Below are 25,451 nucleotides of genomic sequence, written 5' to 3' on the forward strand. Positions count from 1 at the left end.
ACAGTAACGTCTTATGTTACAAGAGAACCATGTACTTAATAACAAATGTAAAAAAATTTGATTATAAATTAATAATGATATATTCAAAATTTAATTTGATCTAAAATTATTATGTTCTAATTGAACTTAATGATTTTAATATTAATATTTCTTCAAAAATTTTATTAAATTAATTTGTTACTATATAAATTATACAAATTAATACAAATTAAAAAATTAATTTGTTACTATATAAAAGTTATTGTAGAAAATAAAATAAAAATTTTTTCAGATATGAATTAATTATAAATATTTCAAATTTTAAACTAAAATCGTAATCGTTTTAAGTTTTGAATAAATATAAATTAATCAAAAAGTTTTGAAGTTCCGGAACTATTCATCTCTGAACGCACGTGTCATATACATATGCAAGTATGATGAATATATACTAGATAAGTATACATATTTTGATACAGTCAGACTGATGATATCAGTATGTTTCTATTTACATCACACACTTGTAGTTATGATAATAATATGATGTGTAATCAGTAAAAAAAGAAATTAAGATAATAGACAAGTGCAAATTGGTATGGCAATAAACATATTTGTATATTATATAAAATTATTTTGTATCTTTATCAAAAACTAGTTATCTAATTATCTATCTTCCTAATAATTCGAAATAAATTTTATTAATATATAATAAATTAATATTAATTGTATTTCACATAGGATTTAATGAACAACTAGATTTAAGTTGGCAATGGTTACTTGACAGCTAGAATAGGAAAGGTCGTACAACCGTAAGTGCAGCTTCCGGCATTGAAATCATTAGGAATTTATGCTCAAGATGTATCTATATAGTATAAACGTAAACAATTGTTAAATCTTTTGTTTGAGTTACTTATAGATTGTTTTTTACGCGAACAATAACTAAGGTATGAAAACTAAATATATATATATATATATATATGTATGTATGTATGTATATAGGAAATAATTATTTAATTATTATTATTTGTTTATTAATTTTTGTTGTTTATAGAACATATTCGTGTTAAATGTAAATAATATCATATGAACAAAGTAAATAATATTTGATAATTTCATATTGTTTGTATATATTTATTTTAAATAAAATAGTTATTTTTTTTTTGAAAACTTTTTTAACAAAAAATCAATGTATATAATTTTTAATTTTGAAACATTATAAACTTGTTCATACAATCGTAAACATCATAAATGATATAAATTTTTTATTACAAGTGTAAAATATTTATAATATTTACAACAATCTTTGCAATGAAGCGAATATCTGCGAATCTTTATAGTAAAAGTGAATAGTTAATGCTTCCTGTAATTTTATACGCTTTCTAATCGTACATAAAAGTGAAGAGAATACATAGACCTATCATCGATTGTTTGACAATCGTCAAATTATTCTATATATATTATATATGGTGATTTCACTTTTCATTAAATATCATTCATTCAATTTTCCATTATTTATTTATAATTTATAATTAAGTAATAAATCATATTTATTTTTATTAGCTATCGCAACACAAATAGTAACATAGATATTTTTCTTGTTTATTTTAATATAAAAAAATGAATTTCTAAATTTATTGTAACATTTATATGTATTTTAAATATGTAATATTTATAATATAAAATAAATATGAAACTATTACAAGAAGAGAACGAAATTCATGATTTTTATATGTTCAAAAAAGAAGAATATTCTACGAAAAACGAAAATTATTAATTATTGTTAGTATTGACAATAATCTTGTGTGAGATATTGATATTGAATCTATAAACATTGCAAGAAAATTTTATCATGTAATTATTTTTACAAATATTTCTTTACTTTTTCGCGTTATTATCATTCACAATTTGAATCTTAATTACAAAATCTAAAATCTATTTAAAACAATGATTATTTTATGAAATGTCTATTCCATAAAACAGTCAATCAAATAAACAAGAAAATAGTTAAGCGTGCTACTGAAGCTCAGTACATTTGCACCTGCGGGTCTTCCCTGAAGAATTAGTCACTAGAAGCGGAATAATCGTTAAGTAACACGAAAGGACGTTTTATGCGATCTCCTAATGTAAACAAAATAGCCATGCTACTACTATGTTTTGCAGTTTAGTATGTTCTTCAGATTCGCCATGTTAATTTTTGATTTATACGATGTATTAACAATCAAGAAAATTTTAAAAAATATATTTATATAAAAAAATTAATTTTGATAATTATAACTTTAAAAAAAATCATTCAGCTTTTTGTTATAATTAATTAATTTCTTTATTGATTAGATTGGATGAAACGTTTCTTGATCCACTGCTTGTATGATGTGCTTGTATATTGGAAATTATTGGGAATAGGATATTCAGATGGTAACTCTGCCATGTTACAAAACAGAGACCAACAAAGAACTTTTCTTACTCTAGCATCTCACGATGTCGACGACATTCATCCGACCAGCGTATAACGTATAGTGACCATACGGCATACGGTACGTACCCACACCCAATGTGATACACAATCACTTTTCAACAGCGGTGCTCATGATCTCAAGTTCGCGTGCTATCATTACATTTATCAATATCGCGCAAATTTTTATGCATACTATATAAACTTTTTTCAAATATAAAAAATGTTATATATATATATATATATATATATACATATATATATATATATAATATAAAAAAACAAACAAATTTGTAAAATATAAAAAGATTTACAATCTTTTGATTTAAAGATTTTATTAGCAATAAAATTTTAATAACAATATTATAAGTATTATATTCTTAATTTTTTTATGTTTAAGTTTAAAATTATTTCTAATAACTTTCACTAATGAAATATTGAATTTCAAATAATAATAACTTTAATTTTTATTACATTTTTATTAAAGAAGTTCGAAAACATAAATAATGAAAGTTACAATTCATGAAAACGATCAATCTATATATGAACATTTTTGTTTCCGAATATGTTTTATAAACATTCAGTTATCTGGAGAAACTAAATTCAAAGTATAACGTAAGAAATGAAAAGAACCATATGTTACGATGGCTCGCTGAACTTGCAAAATGCTATCGCGTCATGTCACCGAAACCTTGACCTTCTACTATAATACCAATTAGATTCAAAAAATTCTCTTATTTGAAAAACTACTATCGAACTATTCGAACGAGTTTCAAAACATTTTAAGAAACATTTTCATCTTATAAATTTTATAATTTTATAAATAAATTAAATAACGTATGCATATTTAGATACTGATTACATAAAGTTTTGCATATCAAATATGATTTTTCCTTAACTCGTTTAGATAATTGCAATATTTTCAGGAAATTCAATAATTTTTTTATTTTATTATTTTTTTTATAACTGCAAATTATAAGTGATTCATCGTTTTTTCCATTTTCTATTAGCGTCGATTATGTATCGATTATACCAGCATTTTTCGTACTTATATGTATCGCAAACCTTGACGCACATTTTCTTCTTAGTTCTTATCATGAGCATTATTTCCGTATGTTATGACTATATAAGTGACTTGCAAATGTATCATTTTATCTTATATTTCATTTATCTTCCTGTTCGCAGATATATATCTCTCTATATATATATACTGATGCATTTGATTCGAGATATTTTGCATACAGTTATAAATAATGATTTTCTTTTCTTATAAATAACTATAACTATAAATAACTTGCTCAAAATTCTAAAAAGTCCAATATTATATATACACTTTTCTGGATATTGTGAATAATTTGTTAAAGTTCTTTTTGTGTTGATAAGCGACATATGCTTGATCCCATATTTCACTAAGATTTCTTCTCCTTGTTCTACTTTCAGTACAGATGCTTCATCATAATAGTTTCTATTTTCGGTTGGAGGGTTGGCTACACATAGGTACAGATGTTCACTGCTAAAAACATTTGGGGAAGAAAGTCAAATTTGGTCCTACGTATTTTCAAGAGATTAATAGGCAAATCGATGAATTGAATCTAGTTTTCAATGAAAAACATGTCTAAAAATTATAAAGTAAAATCGTTTATAAAAATAATGAAGCATAAATTATGAATTGGAATTGACAAAAAAAAATATTTGTTTTTATATATTTTATATATATTTATTTTTTATATATATTTAATATATGTACTATTAAAGTTTCTCGCTAACGGTATTGTAGAACGAAGATATAAATTGAAGTCGTGATGAAAATACAAAAGATATTATGAAGACATTCAACGAATAAATGAAATATAGTAGTAAGCATAGAAAAAAAAATGAATGAAATGTAGCGACGTTGGTAAAGGACGGCCTTCAAAGTGTACTCGAATACTCTGTTTGCTAACGCAATAAAAGACTCAACTATAGACACATGATAAGATTAAAGTATTATGATATTTTACACAAACACAATTGAGATGAAATTTTTCTTATACAATTTTAAATTATAATTGTTATTTATCTATCTTTCATTTAAAGTTTTAATGTGATTTAATAGATATAATTTTTATCAAATTTTATTTCAAAAATAAAGGAATATATAAAGAATATTTTATCATATACTTTGAAGTTATCATATACTTTGAAAATTATCAAATTTTTAATACATTAAATAATTTATTAAAAAAATATCAATATTTCTAAAAAACGAATAAATTGCAAGTTTATTTAACGAAGTATATTTTAAAAAAAAGATTTATCATTTAATTCATATGAATACTAACTTCTCATTATTATATATTCAAGCAATCATGTAAAAAAGATATCTTAGACTTCGCTTTTATTCAATAAATTATCTCATATATCATTTTATAGCATTTGATTCAGTATTTTCTAATATATTATCAAATAAAATTTCATATATGAATTTAGATCTACATTTATATATTTTATTTTCTAATATAAATATTATTTGATATGCAATTTTAATAAATAAAACTGAAAATTATAATAAATTTTTCATATAATTTTTCTATTAAATCTTAAATTATATACCGATATATGTATTTCTTTGCAATGAATGTATATAAACAGAATAATGAGCATAAAGTTACAACACTATATATGTTAATATCAAATTTCCAATTCATTCCCACAGACATCGTTTCTTATGAAATTAGGTATTGAGTTCATATTTGCAATTGTTTTTTCAAATTATAATAAATGCACTGATAATTGTTATAAATTAAAATTAAAACAAAATTAATTCAATTTTTGATCATTGTTAAATTTAAATTTAATAATTGAGACTCTCGTTATATTACTGAGATAAATTTATGTAATTATTAACAAAAGTACACAATGTAATATAAGAATAAATCTGATAAAAAAATCATGATACTTCAAAATTTTAAAGTACTTAAATGTACGTCACAATAACAATTTATTTGAAATCATATTATTATATATATATATATATTTTTTTTCTGAAATATTTTATAAAATAAATAATTATTCAAAAAATTTCTATACTTATTATTACTAATAATTTTATATATCATAATTTTTATTGTCACAAAAACACATTTATTGTCACATTTATAAAAAAATATTAAAAAATTTAATTATCTGTCATCAAATATTTATAATTTATATCAAAATATCGATTTTTATAAATTTAATTTATATCAAAATATCATTATGCAACTATATAATTTTCCATATTCAATCATTAATAATCTTTGTTTGTTTGAATATAGAATTGTCTATCACAATAAGCATTTAGAAACCCATATAATTAAACCTTCGCATCTTTAATTATTCTGTATTTTATTTTACAATAGTTTGATGATTGTTAATGGCAGGATTTCAAAACAATTCATTTAATCAATTAAGAAAATGTTCAATGAATGATCATTCAGATCAGATTTTTTTTTTATTTATTTATTTTTTATTTTTTCATTATTTTTCTTTTTCTTTTTAGGAATAAGAAGGAACAGAAAAAATAAAAATAATTCGTATAGATCTAACTCATATTCATAAATATTGATTTGTATGGTCAAATAGTAACCGGTAGTATGTTTTTTCAGTTGCCGTTTCTTCCGTTTGTTCTTTTCAATATGTTACATCTCGTTGTCTCTTTTTGGCTTTTTATGTATCTAAGAACGTGCCTCGACCAATAATACAATGCACGTGCGTTCATTCATAGAACGCTAACGTAGTTTCAGAGTACCGTGTACGGTTTAGTCGTAATCAAGACGCGGACACCATGAGTGGCAGCCTATAAATGAATGACACGTATACATAGCATACGGTCATACTCATGACCGTATCATATTGTCAATTGTTTGACTGACATCCCATTTACTCTTATATGTATATATACGAGTAGAAATGGCTTTAATATCTGTAAAATAATTGATTTTATTTCACATTAAAATTTTATTAATGCATGCTTACATTAATTTTTTTTATATTTTATGTTTTAGGAAAATTTTTATTCTAAAATTTTATTAAACTAGAATATAGAAAATTAAGAATTGACAAAGATTCAGAACATATCGTTATTGAAATGAAAAAAAATATTTGCGGATTATGAAATACAATCTATATCACAAGGTTATTCTGAGGATACACACAAGAAATATATAGCATTTAAAATCCATATATACATATGTATATATTTAATTATGAATAACACATAATCGAATAAAATATTACAAAGATAAGGAATTTATATTTTCATTTTTAACAATATTTTTTATTATTAATATACATTTTCTGTATTTCAGAAATTTCATTGTTTATCTCACAAAAAATATAAAATCAATATAAGAAATAATTTTTTGTCTATTCTCAGGTACGAAATTGGAAGCAAGTTGAAGCAACGTTCGTAGACAATATTTTTATTATATCGAAATGCAACAATAATTTTCCACGATTTCCTTGAGTTTTCATTTGTTATAAAAAATAATTGGTCAATTTTACATATTTTAAATAGTTGGTTAATTTTCCGGTATTAGAAATAGCCAAAATAATATTAAAAAAAATATACACATTATATAAATATTTCAAAAAAATTCTCCAAAATTCTGAAAATTATCATTTGAGAAAAAAAAAATGATAATATTAAGTAATTTACTGCAACAAATTGATAAGCTAAATAATTATCTATCACTTTTTATCGTCATTTACGATAAACAATAAAGTAACATCATTTGTACATTACATTATTTGTACATGATTTCATGAATTATATGATTCAAATAAATGGAATTCATTGTTTAATTGAAATTCGAATATTCATTCAATAGCATATAATAATTTTTTTTTCGTACAATCACATTATAGAAGTTTAAAATAATCGAAATTAGAAACATTATGCAATAAATATATTGTATTGTAAGTGAGAGTTGTTTACAAATAAGAATGCAATTTTCAAATATTATTACAATTCTACGATTGAATCGACGATCGATTTTTTGGACATACATTATGCATAAAAATAACATATAAAAAGGATATATTTTTCCGCCATGGAATATTTACATTTATTTCCTGAATACGCTTTCTATAAGTGAATGAGTTTCATTACTTATTAATATTAAAATATTCTAACATATCTAATGTTAAATTCTGACAACATAACAATGAATCATCGAAATTATCGAAAAAATAAGTTAAGATATATGAAATGTATTTATCTATTAGTGTAATATCTGAAGACCTTTGAACATAATTGTCATCAGACAAAGAATACAAAATGTATTGCAAAATTGCTTTTTGTAACAATATGCGTAATATCAAATATGACATTATTTCCATAAAATTATTGGCTGGATAATTATATATTACGAATTGAGTAATTAGATGAATTGAGTAGTAACTTTTATTTTTAATCATATGACGTAGATAAGAAATAGTCAGTAATAGTATGAGTACTAAACGGTAAATTGTAGACGTGACCATCTGATTACGAATACACTTATTTTCACAATTGATGTCATCGAAATTGTGGTCAAACAACCGCTGTGACTATCTTGGCACGAATTCTCGATTGAGAAGCAACTAATAAATTTATTAATATTCCTATAAAAATTTGTTAGTTTTTGATGAAAAATCTTAATATTTTGATAATCAACAAATAAAGGAAATATTTCTCGATGCTGAATTCTTTAAAAAATTAAATTTTTAAAGATTTTTATTCGATCATTAAATAAGAATCATAGGATTTTATTGAAACTTGTATTACATTTTTTATATTTTCTCTCATTTAATTGATATCATTATTTTATTCAAATTATATTTTTTCATTTCAATTAAAATTATATAAAAGAAATTTAAAGAACTAATTTGAAGTAAATTAATAAACATTTAGAGTAAATTCTTAAAGTGATTGTGCAAATGATTTGCGATCTTGTCCTGCTCAGATGAATATCTGAACTGCATAATTTGTATCGATCAATATTTCAGTGAATAATTGTTAAAATAATCTTGTTTTTATGTATGTTTATATTTATATTCTTACAATCTTATCAATGATTAACAAATTTAATAAAAAAATATAACTTAGATAACAATATTATTAATAAAAATTATGTAATAAACTTATATTGTTTCTAATACCAAATAAAAATATTAATTGGTTTAATATAAAAAATAAGTACAAATTAATTAATATAATACATGTATATATCCAATATTTTTTGAGCATACCAATTATAATTATTTTTAATGATACTTACTTAAATCATAACTTAAATCAAACTTGAAAAAAAATATATACATATAAAATAATTAAAAATATATATAATGTATTTCTGTATATTTTTAATAAATAAAATAAAAAAATATCTATAAAAATAATGAGAAATGCTTAACATTAATATATGATTCATAATGTTCTAATATTAATATTTTATTATTCATATTAATTCATAATAATATTCATATTATTATTATTCATATTTCTCATTAAAATTATCAAACTAATTATCATCTTATGAATCTAACTCATGAATTCATATAATATTATGTTTTTTTTTTTTAACTTCATCTAATATTGTTAGATTGGAAAATAATATCAATTTATTATGTAAAATAATAAATAAATTTAAAGATAGGATATACTTTTCATCGTTTATAAAAATTATGTATTTAATTCATGTATGTATCATCATTATATGTATCATATTATAATATTTAATATTGATATATCATATATTTTGCTTGAAAGTACTTGAAATTCAGTATTTGCAAAACAATGCAAAAGTACCAATTATCAAACTTATATATATCATATTATATTTATGATTAAATTATGATTAAATTAAATTCATTTGTAATATAATAAAATTGTCATTTTATTTTTATCAAAATTTTATTTGATCTTATAACAAAATTAAAAAATTAAACAGCAATTTAAGTAATTATATGAATAATAAAACTTTCATTTCAAAAATAATTGTATTTTAGAATTTTTATAAATTATTTAATATAAAATAAGATAATTTTACATATACATATATATATAAGATTTTATATATACATATTTTATATAATAATTATTTATATATAATTATTATATAATTTTATATATACATATATATATATAAGAATACCATTTTAAGATTTATTATTTTTTCCATAAAACGACATTCTTCTTAGTCTGTATAATTTTCTGAGACTTCCATCATTTCGCAGAAAACTACCTCTAATTCCAAGTAATAAGCTTCCGACGAAGAAACCAACAATTACGCAAGAAAATTGACAATGATGCAATAGAAATCTCAAATTGTATATACTTCATAATCATTTTATGATGAAAAGTTATTACAATATTATTTTTAATTTTGAATAATTTAATCTTTTTTTCCTGAAGTTCAAAATTTTGTTAAAAAGCAAATATTATTTTTATATTTTTTAAAATTATATAAAAATAAAGAAAAAAGAGATATACACAATGAAATTTTATTTCTTATATTGCAAAACATATTCTCAATATTTGAAACATATATATAAATATGTTAAATTGTTTCTAATATTTCTTTCTATTATTTCTCTGATTTCTTTTATTTTTTCGACCGTTTCTTTTACGTCTTTGATCAAGCAATTTACGTGCTTTTAGAATTTGTTCTGGCCGCTTCAATTCATTATTTCTTTTAATTTTTTCTTTTATCTTTTGATTGTGTCGCGCCCAATGTGTATTAGCTATTGTTTTCACTAAAATATATAGAAAATTTATATTTATATATATATATCATACATATGCTAATATATACTACTAAATAATCCAAATGACATCTATACATACATTTCTGTATTTGTGAAGATTCTTCTTCACTGTTATCGTCATTTGTAACATCAACTTTGCTTTTTTCTTTCCAAGTTGAATAACGATTTGATTTATAACTAGCAGGTATCCAAACTCCAGACTCTGTTCGTATTTTACGAACATTTTGTTCCTGAAAAAAATTTTTCTTTCAAGTATTTTATTTTCTATAAATTTATTAATAATTTCAAATTACGTACATTGTTAATAGTAATTATTTTCTTTTTTTTACGATCCCATTTTTTAATTTGTGTTTGTAATCGTTGAGATTCTTCATTATCAGCAGTTAAATCCATTTGCACTTTTTCTGCTTCCGTATTAAAAGAATTAACTGCTAAACTGTAAGAATATAATTAAATATAATATATATGCAATAAAAATATTTATTTTATTATTAAAAACTTACCCTTCTTCTGTATGTTTATCGGGAGCGTAATATGGAATGAAAAATTCTTCATCTCGTATTATTGATCGTTTTTTCTTTTTACGTTTATACAAATCATCGAGATTTCTTTTCTTTGGAAGCACAATTGTATTAAATGCTGTATTGATTTCATCAGTTGTACTTGATGGAAGATCCACTGTTCTTGATAAATCTATAATATATACTTTCAATTATTAGATTACAAATCTATATTAATGAAATTTGTATTAAATAATTTGTTTATTAAAATTTGTATTTACCTTCCGATTTTTTTTTAATTTTTAATTCATCTGCTTTTCTGTGAAAATTTATAATATTTTCTTTGTGTAATGTACGTTTTTTTTTCATAACCTGATAATCAATAGAGGATGTCTTTGCTCCAATTTCAAATATTGTCTGAAATATTTATATTTAAAAGTTAAATATTATGTAACTATGTAATTATGATGTAATTGATACAAATTTTATAATATACATACTCCTTGTGGTCTGTAATTTACTATTTTTGATAATAAATTCATAGTATTTGAAGAAACATCAGAATATTCTGGTATAACTCCTGCTTCACTTATATGTAAGTCCTTTACTCTTTTAATACTTTCTGATGATGCTGCAGGTCGTGATCGAATATATTGTTTATATGCATTACTGCAAACTTTTTCCATATTTTTCTATGTATAAATTTAATAAAATAGAAATTTAAAATCATTAATAATATTTTTTTAAATAATTACATTAAAATACATACAAGATCCGTGGAACAATTATGCCAATTTATTAACTCTGCAAGTTCTTCTTCTATCATTGCTTGTGGCATTTTACCAATAATACCATCTGTATTTTGTATGGATCCAGAAGATGGTACAATATGTAATGAACGTCCAAGAAAAAGGTGTAAATCTAGCAAATAAGCATATTCATCTGGACTAACAATATTATATGCAGTACCAGTACGACCTGCTCGTGCACAACGACCTAGATAATATGAATACTATATAAGATATATATTTCATTATATTATAATATATAATTATTATTATATATATTATTATATATATTAATTATATTATATGAGAGAAGATATGGAGCCAGTTCATTACTCTATAAATAATAATTTTAATAAAAATAAATGAGAGATATAATTTTATATAATTTAATGTAAATATTTTTTTATAATTACATAGAGAATATATGAAGATTAAGTTTATTTTTCTAAACAAAAATATATATTTTTTATTCTGTCATTTATTTTAATTGATAATCTATGCTGAAAATATACTAAGAAAATGTTTTAACTCATAAAAGAATATAAAAGAAACCATTAAAAGATATTTTAATTTGATTTTTGCAAAATTTTTTATAAGAGAAATAAGAAATATGCAAGTTCTTCCCTTTTTTGCTTTTTTTACATATAATAATAAGTTTTATAATTCAAATTAAAATATCTTTTTAACTATTAATTTTTTATTATAAATTTAATAATTTTTTAATAAAGTAATAATATTAATTAATGTATTAAAAAATATATAATTTCATTTAAAAATCTATAATCAGTACAATATAATCATTTACAATTTTCGTTTTCATGTCAGTTGCATTGTTATAAAAAATCATCATGTCAAATTATGTTTTGATAATAACACAAATGTTTTTGTTTGAAACTAATCAATTTTTATCTCAAATATTTTTCAAAATCATTACTTATAAAATAATTGAAATATTTAATTATATGTTTTAGCTTATAAATTAACATCTAATTTAAAATATTTACTTACCTACTCTATGTACAAAAAGTTTTGACTTTGCAGGAAAATTAAAATTAATTACATTATCTAAATGTGGAATATCTAAACCTCGTGCTGCAACATCTGTTACTATTAAAACATGGACTTTATTAGTTTGAAATTTAGCTGCATTTATTTTTCGAGCTGATGCATCCAAATTTGAATAAATATATGTATTAGAAATTCCTGCTTTTTCTAATATCTATTAATGAAATATGATTATTATATATGAAATAGTATATTAATATTAAATTACAATAATTAATATTAATTACAAACATCAATTTCATACCTGATGAATATATTCAACATGATGCATTGTTGCAGCAAATATTACTGTTTGAGTATTATTTTTAATAACATTTTTTAATAAACATAACAATATTGCTAATTTTTGTTCTGGTCGACATATTATAAATGAAAGTGTTAATTGTTCTGGTATTTTATTTTCTACATCTAAACGTAATAAAACAGGATCATTTAAACCAATCTTTGCAAAATCTACTAAAAGTTTAGGTAATGTTGCAGAAAATAATAATGTTTGTCTTGATTCTGGTAATCTATTTATAATTTCATTAATTTGTTCACCAAAACCCATTTCAAATAATCTGTATAATATAATTTATAAATTAATTTAATAAAAAAAAATTATAATTTAAAGAAAAATATATATATATAAATATTCACCTATCAGCTTCATCAAAGACTACATACTCTATATTATTTAATTGTAAATCCATTTCTATGCATATATGTAAAAATCTTCCTGGTGTTGCTATTAATATATCAGGATTTCCATGAATTGCACTAAATTGATTTTCCATATTATCACCACCCAAAATTATAGTTGCTTTTAATCCTGTAAATCTGCCTAATTCTTTTATGAACTTCAATGTCTGTAATGCTAGTTCTCTAGTAGGTGATAAAATTAAAGCTCTTGCACCAGCTTTTGCTTGTCTTGTTTTAAGTTTTTCAAATAAAGGAATTAAAAAACAAGCAGTCTTTCCACTACCTGTTCTAGCCATGGCTACTATATCACGGCCTTCTAAAGCTAATGGAATTGTCTATAAAAACATTACATATTTTATATCATAATAATCATACAATAATGAAACATAATAAAATAAAAAATAATCTATTACATTATCATATGCCAGTTATAAATAATATTATTTATTAAAATAATATTCATTTGTAATTATAATAATTATAAATATTATTCATTTATTTTGATTAAAATCAGTTTACCTTTCTTTGTATAGGTGTTGGTATTTTATATCCACGCTTCAATATTCCTTTTAATATAGGAAAACTAAGAGCCATAGATTGAAATCCTCCTGATTTTTTATATACTTTCTTCTTAATATCATTAATTTCATTTTCTTCATCATTATCACTTATTTCTTTTGGATCAGCAAATCCCACAATATTTATATTTTTCATTTTCGAGATTTACAATTTGCTTTGATAACAATACACATGTAAATATTAACCTTAAAAATATAAAAGTAAGTATGTAATTTTTTACTTTTTTTATAACTATAATAATTTTAAACTATAAATATTTTCAATTTAATAATTATTATAAAAACTTTTATTGTATATTGTTAGATAAAAATTCATTTTATAATTATTATCAAAAAATAATTGTCATCTTTGTTATATGTATTAAAAGGAATTTATAGCTAATATCTTTAATTTCATAAAACTATCTGTATTATAAAAATTTATAGATATTTCTATTTAAAATATTTATATTAAATGCATTTAACTCATTTACTAATATATTTAATATCATTAAATATAAAATTTAATTTTAAAGAATTGGTACTATTTAATATATATTCCACCATATTGTATATATGATAAAGTCAGCCATTTTTGTGGAATCCGTCTTTTCTTGATAATTGAACATGAAGTAAGTGGAAGTTTTTGAGAAGTATATCTATTAAATTAAATGCAATCATAAAAAATTATTTCAACATATTGCAAGAATATATTATTAAAATATTTATAATAAATATGATATTAATCTTTTCAGGATCGGGCTTTGTGCATACAGTGGATATAAAATATATCCCGGTCATGGTAAAACCATGGTAAAAGTGGATGGAAAAGTATGTTTAATAATTAATTATTTTTTCTTAAATTATTATTAATATTTTTCTTATTTTTTCTTAAATTCTCATTATTACTATTATATTTATTAATTTTTATTTTCTTACATTTATTTGATATCTATAACCTCTATATTTTTTTAGACATTCACTTTCTTGAATTCAAAATGTGAATCCGCACATTTAATGAGGCGTAATCCAAGAAAAGTCACGTGGACTGTATTATATAGGTATATTTATTTTTAATTTTTTAAGTTTTTAAGTTTCAATGATAAAAGCTAGACTCATCTTATAAAGTATAATTTAATATTATAGACGAAAACATAAAAAAGGACAAGAAGAAGAACAAGCAAAAAAAAGAACAAGACGTACTCAAAAATTTCAACGTGCTATTGTAGGTGCATCTCTTACAGATATTTTAGCAAAACGTAATATGAAACCAGAAATTCGTAAAGCACAGAGAGAACAAGCAATTAAGTAAGTATTGTTCCAAAACTTAAACTTTTGTCTCAATTTATATCACAATTATATCATTCAATTTAATCACAAAGATTAATTACACAATGAAAAAAATTAAAAAATTAAAAATTTATAGACATCTGTTCCTTAGATATGATATATCATTTCATGTTTGATTTCAGAATGTCTTAGAATAAATGAATTGCTTCACCCAGAATTGTTATATTCATTACACTGTCTGGCTTTTGCGGGTTCATACAAATCTTATACATATAAATATTATTATATATAATATAATATAATTGTTATATAAAATATAATATTTATACGTATACATCTTATATTTATCAAAATATATGTATGTAAAATAAATTCTATTTTAGAGCTGCAAAGGAACAAAAGAAAGCTGCAAAAGCAACAAAGAAAGCAGTTGTACCTCCTAAAACAAAGGCTATTCCAAAACATAAAGCTGCAAAAATAACACAAAAATCAGCTCCACGTGTTGGAGGAAAACGTTAAATTTTAGCATTGTATAAATAAAAATATACTTTATATTTAAGTAATTTATTTTTTATTTCAATTTCCAAACAATATTTTCATCAATTAAAATACTAAATACTAAGATATTTTAATTTTTGTTTTAAAAATATTCAAAAACAAAGATTATTTGAAACTTAACAAAATTTTTTGCAATTTAAAAAATTTTGATTCTTAAAACTTTTTATTATTTTTATAATTCGAAATTCAAAAAATAATTTGTATTAAAAACTTAAATAAAACGAAAATATTATAATGATAAATTTATTTTTATTTAATTAATAATAATCGAATTCTAAATTTGAAAAACTTAAAAATCAAAACTTATTAAGATTTTATTTTTTAATAAATAAATATTAAAAAAAAAAAAGATAGTTTCGAAACTTGATGAAAATTCGGATAAAAATTTCGTGAATCTAAAAATCAAATTGTTAACGAGATTCAATAAAAATTTCATACAAAATAACTTTTAAACACATTATATTTGTTACAATTTTAGTTAATAAACAATTTCAACATTTTAATATAATAACAATTTTTTTATTTTTTCTTATTCAATTCTTTTTTTAATAGAGATAATTTTGTCAAAGCATCATCTCTCCATATACGTCTTTCTTTTAATTTTTCTAGTGGACACATCTCATTTAATTCATTGCTAATTTTTTCTGCCATTTCTCCCTCAAATTTAGGAACTGGACCAAATGTCATACTTACATCATAAATTGAATTTTTATACGTTTCACAATATTTTTTCATTCCTGAGAAAAATGCAATTAAATGATTTAATAAATTATTTTGCTTTTTAAGAATTTACATATACCTTCTGCATTTAAATGTGCTGCTTCAAATGCACCAAGAAATGCATATCGCATCCCAAGACCTTCACTCATAACTGCGTCTACATCTTTCGCATTTAATATTCCGTCAGCAACTAATCTCCATGCTTCATTTAAAATTGCATATCTAAAGTAAACAATATTTTTATATATTATTTATATACTATATATTATATAATATTTTTGATAAATATATAAAAAATATATAAAAAAGAAAAAGATTATAAATTTAAAAAAATTTAAAAAGTTCATATTGTAAAAATGTTACATTACTGTATTCGATTAAGCACAAAACCATCAATTTCCCTAGTTAGTACAACAGGTGTTTGACCTATTTCAGTCATAATAGCTTTCACTTGCAATGGTATTTCAGCACGAGTCCAAGGAGCTGGCACAATTTCTACAAGTGGTACGTAATACGGAGGATTTACCTATATTTAAAATAATATAATTAGTTATTTATTTTTACAAAATTTTTAAGTTGAAAGAATTTGTTTAAAGATCTGTATAAAGATTTATACAGATTGTTTATACATTTTATAATTAATAAATCATAAATATTATAATTTAAAATGGGAAACATGAATGTAAAAAAAATTTCATTATAGACAAAATTAAATAGTTTCGAATAATGCATTAAAAGATGCATATGCATTACTTGAAACTATTTTATTTCATGAAACTTTGATTTATTTTCTAATTAATTTATTTTCTAATTAATATTTTCTAATTAATTTAAAATTATGATTTGACTTGACTATATATGAATATTTATGATATATACGAATATTGATTATACATAGTTATATTATACTTATCACTATTATATATACTTATATATACATATAATTTAGTAATATGCATACATACCGGGTGTGATACAATAACTTGTTCACGATGTTTTAAATTTTCGCTTAATAAAGAGGGACGAAAAGTAGATGTTGAAGAAGATAAAATAACTTTATCATCAACTAAGTTATCGAGTTCATTATAAAGTTTAAGTTTTAATGGTAAATTTTCAGGCACACATTCTTGTATTAGCTTAACCCCTTTTACAACTTCGACTAAATTCGTTGATCCTGTTGATAATTGATTAAATTAATTAATAATATATATTTTGAATTGTTTAATATTGTTTTTGAATTATATTATATAATATAAATTTTATGTATAATTATACATGTATATGAACCTTTAATCAATTTAAATTGTTGCTCCGCGGTAAGTGCACCTCTCAAAAGACCGCTATTTTCAAGATGCTTTAATTGCTGATGAATATCTTCAAGAGCTCGAGTGATTTGTTCTTTTACAATGTCATAAATAATTACTTCATATCCTACACTAGCAAAAAGCATTGACCAACTGCGACCAATTAAACCACTAAAATAAATTATATTGTTATTATGTTTTATTGTTATTATTTTATGTTATTATTTTATTACGTTATATCAATTTATATATTAAATTGAATTAATATTTTCAATTATTATTATATATATATTTTATGTTAATTTGTTATTATAAATTGTATTATTTAAGTTAGATAAACTTAAACTTGGGATTTCATATATAAACATATAGCATTATATTATGTTCGATATATTATTAAAAGAAGAGAAAATTTTTTATAATTCTCTGTTGTTTACTATTTAACTTTTCTGTTATTATCTTATCAATTTAAGGGTATCAGTAATAGAATTTTTTAACGAATTATAATTTCAAAATAATTTTTAGATAAATATAATTCTTTTTTTTTTATAAATAACTTTCTTTTTAAATTTATAATTGTATATGTTTATTAAAAAATACTTATTATATTACATGTATATATTATATAATTAATATATTATACATGATATTAAATGTAAAATTATAAAATATATAAAAATGTTTAATAACTTTATAAAATAAGTTAATTGAATAATTATTGTTTGTTAAAAATAATTTTATTATAATAATATGAAATGATATAAATATGTATAAATCACTAAATCATCTTTAAATAAAAACTAGTTAATATTTTTAATTATTTTATATTTAATTAAATTTTATTACCTGCCAATTATACCAATTTTTTCATTCTTAAAAGACATCGTTGGCTGTCTGAATATCACTTTACAATATCGAAAGTTTACTGCATGAAGTTCGTACTTAAAGTGTTAATAATTGTATGTTATTCGTCACTATATATTTAGTATGTAACTTGCATTCTTATCTCATAATATACGTATATATATATAAATATATATATGTGTATGTACGTGTGCTCATAAGATAATTCCATCATCGATTTTGTAAAATATGATTATAATTAAATTCGATTATGTTTGATAGCTATTAATCATCTGGAAATTTTATATATATATATATATATATATATATATATATATATAAAATATATTATTATATAATTAATTATGTATAGAAAATTGAATGAAAAAAATAGATTAAAATTTAATTATTTATTTCTTATTGAATAAAATCCAAAGATATAAATTTTAAAATTGGAATTCATAATATTAAAAATTACATATTTTTAAAAATAAGTATTATTTACGCATATATTTATTGAATTGTTTATTGAATCTAATCAGCGATTATATAAATAAAGTATATCATTCGTAAAATTATAGATAATATATATTTTTAATCTTGTATAGAAATATTCCAAAGAAAACATTAATTTCTAATTAAATTTTTATTTATTGAAAATAAATTTGTTTATGTTTCATTTAGAATTATAGTTTTATGAAATATGAAAATTTATATCAATATTGGGTTATATTTATAATTTATAATTTTTAACAATATAAATTTTTAAAATTAAATTCTTAAAATTAATATTTTTTAAAACTCATCAAAATCTAAGTAATTGATAAAAAAATACATAAAAAATAAATATTCTCATAATCTAAATTTTAATCAAAAGATATTCATTTATTTTATTTGTAAATTAAATAGTCGATATTTAATTATTTATTATCTAATTATTTATAGAAATTCATACAATTATTCATACAAAATTAAGAATTTATATAAAATATATTGAACTCAACATTAGAGTTGAATTTGAGGATTCAACAGATTGTTAATATTAATATTCTCGCGGAAAATTAATTTTTAAGAATGATTAGTTTTTATACGGGGAAAAACCTACCATATCTGATCAAGGTTATATATGCTGACGCATTTTTAGGATAAATAATTTTAATGTTCGGTGAGTACATGAACGTCGTATAGAATTGATACGTAAGAGTTGTACTCAATTTAAAGTTTGTTTTATTTTTATATTTTTTAATGTCTAATATGTTAATTATTTCTAAATATTTGAATTAAATATTTATTTAATTGTGTAATAATTTTCTAATAACATAATGCCTGAAATTTACGAGAATTATACAACTTTAGAATCTATCTCTGAAAACCAAAATTTTTCTTATGGATATGGTAATTGTCAATTTGTTTTTAATTTTTATAATTAATTTTATTTTAAACAAATATTTTTCAAAGTAGTGAAATTTTGCAATAGTGAATAAAAAAAATATATATTATTCTTTTTAAGCAATGAACAATCAAGATATTTGTAGTCCACTCTATGGATCTCAAGGAACAGCAAGTATTAATTCACCTATGTCTACTGTATTATCATCATTATCGGATACTGAATTTTTATCATTAAAAGATGCAATAAGTATATTTTGTAATATTTAATTTTTTTATATTAAAATATTATAAAATATATTTTATTATTTTTCTTTAAGTTATTGAAACACCATATATAACAATTTTGGAACAACCAGTAGATAAATTTAGATTTCGATATAAATCAGAAATGGTAGGAACACATGGAAGTTTAATGGGATCAAGTAGTAATAATAATCGTCGTAAAAATGCACCAACAGTAAAAGTATATATATAATTATAATAATAGTTATTTGACATTATTTAATATTATAATATATAATTTATTAATAATTATTTAATATTAAGAATAAAAATATATAATTTTGAACTTTTAAAAGTTATACAAATAATAAATAAATAACTTCAATATTTTATATAGTTACATAAATATCCAGATAATGCAATAATACGATGTACATTAGTTACATCCGATGAACATCAAAGAATTCCTCATCCACATAAATTAGTCCATAGAGATGGTCTGGATTGTGATGATCCACATGATGTTAAAGTATCTGCAGAAAATGAATATATTGCAACGTATGCTATAATATTTATTCATTAATTTCATAAAATTTAGATTTATTAAAATTAAATTATTAATTATATTTATTATTTTATCCTTATTTTCTATTTTATTTTATTTACTTATCATTAATATGTTATTTAGATTTCATGGAATGGCAATTATACATACAGCAAAAAAATATATTAGAGATGAACTTATAAAAAAGATTAAAAAGAATACTTTGGAAATGAAGAAACGCGAAAATATAAATGCTATCCTTAGTACTATAGAAGAAGCACATGTATATTATTTTATCATTTACATTAATAATTATATTGTAATTAAGTCTTAAATCAAATAATCATTTTATTTTAAAGATTAAATCTGATGTAGATCGCTACCAAAAATATGTGAATTTGAATAGTGTTGCATTATGCTTTCAAGCATTTATTTTGGATCAAAATGAAATTATGAGACCAATAACAAATCCTATATATTCACATCCTATTAATAATCTCAGTAAGTAAAAAAATAAATTTATTTAGATGTAGATGATTTCATGATTTGTTGTAAAATAATCTATATATATATGTATATATGTATATATATATTTAATGAGATTTAATTCAAATTTGTTATAATCTATATATATATATATATAGAGATATATATAAATAAGAGATTGAAATCATTATATGATTGATTGATTGATTGGTTGATTCATAAAATTTTCTTCTATCAGAGAAGATAAAAATATTTAATATTATTAGAATAAACAAAAACTAAAAAATTTTCTATGATTAAAATCAAAAAAAGAAAAAAGTTTCTATTTAATAATTGATAAGATAAAAATTCTTAAGAAATTTTTTGTAAAAATCAACAAAAACTAATAAAATTATAAGACTATTTTTTACTATTAATTTTCTATTAATTTAATACTATTAATTTTCTAAAATCATTGAAATGATAATTTACAATTTTTCTATTTTATTATTATTTTTATTTTAAATAGATTAAAACATATTTAAATTTAAATAAAATCATAGACATCAAGTAAGTGTAAAAGTGATTGATTTAATATAAAATGATTTATAATTTCAAGAAAATAAATAAAAAAAAAATTTTAAATATGTAATATAATTTTACAGAAAGTGCATTAACAGGAGAACTTAAAATATGCAGAATTGATAAACATACTAGCAGTGTTGAAGGAGCTGAAGAAGTATTTATACTTGTAGAGAAAGTTGGAAAAAGTAATTTATTAACAATTTATTAATGTATATATTCAAAATATAAAAAACAGTTATTATTATTCAATACTTTTATTTATACAATAATTAATTTAATATTTTTTATTATAGAGAATATTAAGATAAAATTTTTCGAATTAAATGAGGACGATTATGAAATTTGGTGTGATTATGGACGCTTTTCAGAATTAGATGTTCATCATCAATATGCTATTGTATTTCGGTATAGTAATATATTAGAAATAGATAATCTTTATATTTTTTCAATGATTACAAAAAATAAATATAATGTTGCAAAGGATTTTCCGTAATACTATCAATTATATTTTTTTTTATGATTTCTATAATAATAGTTAAGAATAGAAACAAATATTATCATTTAACTTGATATTTATTTTTCCAATTATTGAAATTATACAATTATTTCAATTTATACAATTCAGTATTACTTAGACTTAGATTGTTATAACATAATGTTATTATTAAATTTTTTATATTCATTTGGATATGATTTTTATAAAAGAAATTTTAATAACTATTACTAAGTTTTCAAAATATATTGATATAATTATTTTAATTAATAATTTTAAAATTTTTTTTTTATAGAACTCCACCATATAGAGATCTTAATATTACTACACCAAAAGAGGTTTTTATACAATTAGAACGACCATCTGATGGAGATTGTTCTGAACCAATAAAGTTTACTTATAAACCAAGTGATAGAATTATAAGTAAATTATATATATAAATTTTAATAAGTTTTAATAAATTTAAAGGAAATTAAAGCTTAAATAAATCTTATAAATATGTTTATAGATAGGAAACGACAACGAATATCTCATTCTGGAAGCTCAGAATTATCATTTATATTACCAATTTCTAATTATAGTGAAAATGAAAATATATCAGATATTTTAAATAATTCTACAGAAATGAAAAAAATATTATCCGAAGGTATTACATCACCAAAATGCAAAGAATTTCTTAAAAATATGGATGTCGACAGTAAGTCAATTACAAGTTTACAATTTATTACATCTCAAAGATAAAATTTATTTTGAAAAATTTGATTTATATTTTTTTTGTAGATTATTTAAAATTCTTTGATAATGAAGAAAATATGCTAATTACTGATGGTCCTTCAACTATACAAGTAAATATTTTTTTTTATTTTTAATTTATATATTAATTGATTTATATATATTCTTGCAAATATCATTTATGTTATATTTTAAAATTTTTAATAATATATAAATAAATAATATTGAATGAATAAATCCTTTTATTAGAATCAAGATGATATTATGTTTGCTAAAAATGTACTTACTAAAGTTGTACAATATATGAAAATGGATTTAAAAAATGTAGAAGAATATATTCAAAAATTATTTAAAGATCGATCGACATATGGAGATTCTCCATTGCATGCAGCACTTCGATATGGTCAACGAGATATCGTGAAGTATTTTTTAATGATAATAAGTTCTAATAAGGATTCTAAAGCACTCGTTAATGGACAAAATAATTCTGGAAAAGTAAATATTTTCTAAAAATTTATTTATTTTCTTTTTATTTACTTCAATTTTTATTTAATTTATTTATTAAATATTTTATATTCATTTTAAATTATTTTATATATAAGAATATTTTTATTACATATTTAATATATTTTAATGTATAGATAATTTCTTGTTTAGACTCCATTACATTATGCTATTTTACAAAACCAACCAGAAATAACAAAAGCATTACTTATGCTTGGAGCTGATCCAAATCGAACAGATGATAATGGATTTTCTGCATTACATACAGCTGTAAAAAGTAAATTAAATTATTAAAAAATAAAATATAAATTTAATTAAAAACACAGTACTAAGATAAATTTTAGTAAATAAAATAAAATAATAATAAATAAAAAAAGAAATATAAGAAAGAATATACACGATTTAGGAAAAAATTTTTCTCAAAAAATTTTTCAAATACACATTTAATTATTTTAATATAATTCATTTTAGTTCCTGAAGCTGGTGCATGTGTTGATGTGCTATTATCTGAAAAAAGAACTGACATTGAAGCATACAATGATGCTGGATGGATGCCATTACATCTTGCAGCAAAAGCAGGGTCATATAATGCAGTATGTTCACTTATTCATGCAGGTGTAAATGTAAATAATACTGATAAATCTTATGGTCGAACAGCATTACATATAGCTGTTGAAGGTGGATATACGAATATAGTTGAATATTTACTTAAAAAGGTACATTATTTAATATTTTAATAAAATTATCCAATTATACAATTATGGCTATCTGTTTTTAATATAAATATATTATTATTTACAGACAAATATATCTGTAAATAAAAGAAACTTTAGTGGAAATACTGCTTTGCATACTGCAGTTGTACATACGGGAGTTCGAGCAAAAGAATTATGTGCATTGTTAATACAACATGGTGCAGATCCATATATTCAAAATCATAATCGAGAATCAAATAATGTACATTATTTTTTTTTAATTTTTTTTATTTTTTTTATATTTCTTTTACTTTCTTTAATTATTGATCCAAATTATATTTTTTATGAAATTTCTTTAATAGCTAGATAAAAAGAAAGAATCTCATATCAAAGTAAAAGTTGAAGTAGATGCAGAAGATGAAAAAGCAGATGAAGTTATTGGACAATCATCATTTGATTTGGCTAAAAATAAACCAGATGTAATTATTATTATATTCATATATATTATTTTACAATAAATAAACTCAAATAAAATTAGTCAATGAAAATATTAAATTAAATAAATTGATTAAAATATATACAATATATAATTTTAATCAAATATTTTTTTTTATAGATTTTGCAACTTTTTAATAAACAATATGAAGAAACAACAAATGAAATGTGCTCAGTTACTACAAAATTAGAATTAAAGGATGAAGATTCAGAGATAAATTGGTTAAATAATGAACATAAAGAAAAATTATCTATACTTTTAGATAAAACACAAGGTTGGCGGAAACTTGCAAAACATTTAAATGTTGAATATTTGTTAAAAACATTCCAATATAGTTCAACAAGTCCATCATTATTTCTTTTAAATTATATTGATGTAAGTAGTTAATAATAATATTATACTATTACGAACTATTATGAAGTTTTATATAAAAAAAAATAAAAATTTATTAGGTGGAAGCATCTTTATCAGTGAAAGAGATACAAGTAATATTAAGAAAAATTGGAGAAGAAGAAGCAGTAGAATATATAAATGAAATTGTATCAATGTATTCATAAAATAAATCTGTTTTTAAATATATTTCTATAATATATTATATTTTTAATCAGTATTATCTAAAATATATATGAAAAAAAATAAAAAAAAAAAATAAAATAAAAATTTTTAATGAATACACAAATATAAAATATTTAAATATTTAATTATATGTTTTTCCCATTATAATTCAACCAAGTTTTTTTATTAAAATAATTTATAGAGATTTAGAATTATAGTAATTAGTGTGATTTATTGTTGTCATATAACATAATATATATGTACGAT

The 25,451-nt window shown here is 20.6% G+C and overlaps 4 protein-coding genes, 1 long non-coding RNA gene and 1 other non-coding gene across 13 annotated transcripts; 4 read left to right on the forward strand and 2 right to left on the reverse strand.

Moving 5' to 3' along the window:
* Nucleotides 1–410: 410 nt before the first annotated feature.
* On the forward strand, nt 411–6,717 carry LOC122711558. Of its 4 annotated transcripts, none has more exons than XR_006346121.1 (4): nt 411–569; nt 715–920; nt 2,308–2,507; nt 6,052–6,717. It is a non-coding gene; the product is annotated as an uncharacterized LOC122711558 (long non-coding RNA). The 4 variants fall into 4 exon arrangements; XR_006346132.1 differs by having other exon boundaries at nt 6,451–6,717; XR_006346134.1 differs by lacking the exon at nt 6,052–6,717 and adding an exon at nt 3,866–4,500.
* Nucleotides 6,718–9,941: 3,224 nt separating this feature from the next.
* LOC122715214 (ATP-dependent RNA helicase DDX54) lies at nt 9,942–14,742 on the reverse strand. 3 transcript variants are annotated; one of them, XM_043937332.1, is made up of 12 exons: nt 14,726–14,742; nt 13,749–13,993; nt 13,188–13,564; nt 12,793–13,108; nt 12,492–12,702; nt 11,465–11,691; nt 11,196–11,387; nt 10,977–11,112; nt 10,699–10,888; nt 10,493–10,631; nt 10,275–10,425; nt 9,942–10,183 (listed from the first exon to the last, which is right to left on the reverse strand). In XM_043937332.1, the coding sequence occupies exons 2-12, from the start codon at nt 13,941–13,943 to the stop codon at nt 9,999–10,001; spliced, it is 2,319 nt and encodes a 772-aa protein (XP_043793267.1). In that variant the 5' UTR covers nt 13,944–13,993; nt 14,726–14,742; the 3' UTR covers nt 9,942–9,998. The 3 variants fall into 3 exon arrangements, with proteins under 3 accessions (XP_043793267.1, XP_043793352.1, XP_043793181.1); XM_043937417.1 differs by lacking the exon at nt 14,726–14,742 and adding an exon at nt 14,281–14,296; XM_043937246.1 differs by lacking the exon at nt 14,726–14,742 and having other exon boundaries at nt 13,749–14,007.
* Nucleotides 14,339–15,639, forward strand: LOC122715364 (60S ribosomal protein L24). The gene is made up of 5 exons (XM_043937540.1): nt 14,339–14,418; nt 14,542–14,617; nt 14,762–14,847; nt 14,933–15,094; nt 15,460–15,639. The coding sequence occupies exons 1-5, from the start codon at nt 14,414–14,416 to the stop codon at nt 15,593–15,595; spliced, it is 465 nt and encodes a 154-aa protein (XP_043793475.1). The 5' UTR covers nt 14,339–14,413; the 3' UTR covers nt 15,596–15,639.
* On the forward strand, nt 15,211–15,339 carry LOC122717684. Its single transcript, XR_006347239.1, has one exon. It is a non-coding gene; the product is annotated as a small nucleolar RNA SNORA79 (small nucleolar RNA).
* Nucleotides 15,640–16,076: 437 nt separating the features above from the next.
* On the reverse strand, nt 16,077–18,652 carry LOC122710384 (lambda-crystallin homolog). The gene is made up of 6 exons (XM_043928250.1): nt 18,505–18,652; nt 17,642–17,829; nt 17,320–17,528; nt 16,723–16,880; nt 16,434–16,576; nt 16,077–16,371 (listed from the first exon to the last, which is right to left on the reverse strand). The coding sequence occupies exons 1-6, from the start codon at nt 18,540–18,542 to the stop codon at nt 16,154–16,156; spliced, it is 954 nt and encodes a 317-aa protein (XP_043784185.1). The 5' UTR covers nt 18,543–18,652; the 3' UTR covers nt 16,077–16,153.
* Nucleotides 18,653–19,505: 853 nt separating this feature from the next.
* Nucleotides 19,506–25,208, forward strand: LOC122714971 (nuclear factor NF-kappa-B p100 subunit). 3 transcript variants are annotated; one of them, XM_043936837.1, is made up of 18 exons: nt 19,506–19,666; nt 20,012–20,140; nt 20,211–20,356; nt 20,513–20,673; nt 20,804–20,942; nt 21,019–21,160; nt 21,790–21,894; nt 22,003–22,114; nt 22,498–22,625; nt 22,711–22,899; nt 22,983–23,047; nt 23,184–23,429; nt 23,592–23,715; nt 23,910–24,154; nt 24,240–24,395; nt 24,496–24,612; nt 24,750–25,004; nt 25,082–25,208. In XM_043936837.1, the coding sequence occupies exons 1-18, from the start codon at nt 19,660–19,662 to the stop codon at nt 25,184–25,186; spliced, it is 2,571 nt and encodes an 856-aa protein (XP_043792772.1). In that variant the 5' UTR covers nt 19,506–19,659; the 3' UTR covers nt 25,187–25,208. The 3 variants fall into 3 exon arrangements, with proteins under 3 accessions (XP_043792772.1, XP_043792852.1, XP_043792939.1); XM_043936917.1 differs by lacking the exon at nt 19,506–19,666 and adding an exon at nt 19,683–19,896; XM_043937004.1 differs by lacking the exon at nt 19,506–19,666 and adding an exon at nt 19,683–19,896 and having other exon boundaries at nt 20,012–20,136; nt 20,210–20,356.
* Nucleotides 25,209–25,451: the final 243 nt, after the last annotated feature.

This window comes from Apis laboriosa, unplaced genomic scaffold (genome assembly GCF_014066325.1).
Source record: "Apis laboriosa isolate Shangri-la unplaced genomic scaffold, ASM1406632v1 scaffold104_cov149, whole genome shotgun sequence".
Lineage (NCBI taxonomy): Eukaryota > Metazoa > Arthropoda > Insecta > Hymenoptera > Apidae > Apis > Apis laboriosa.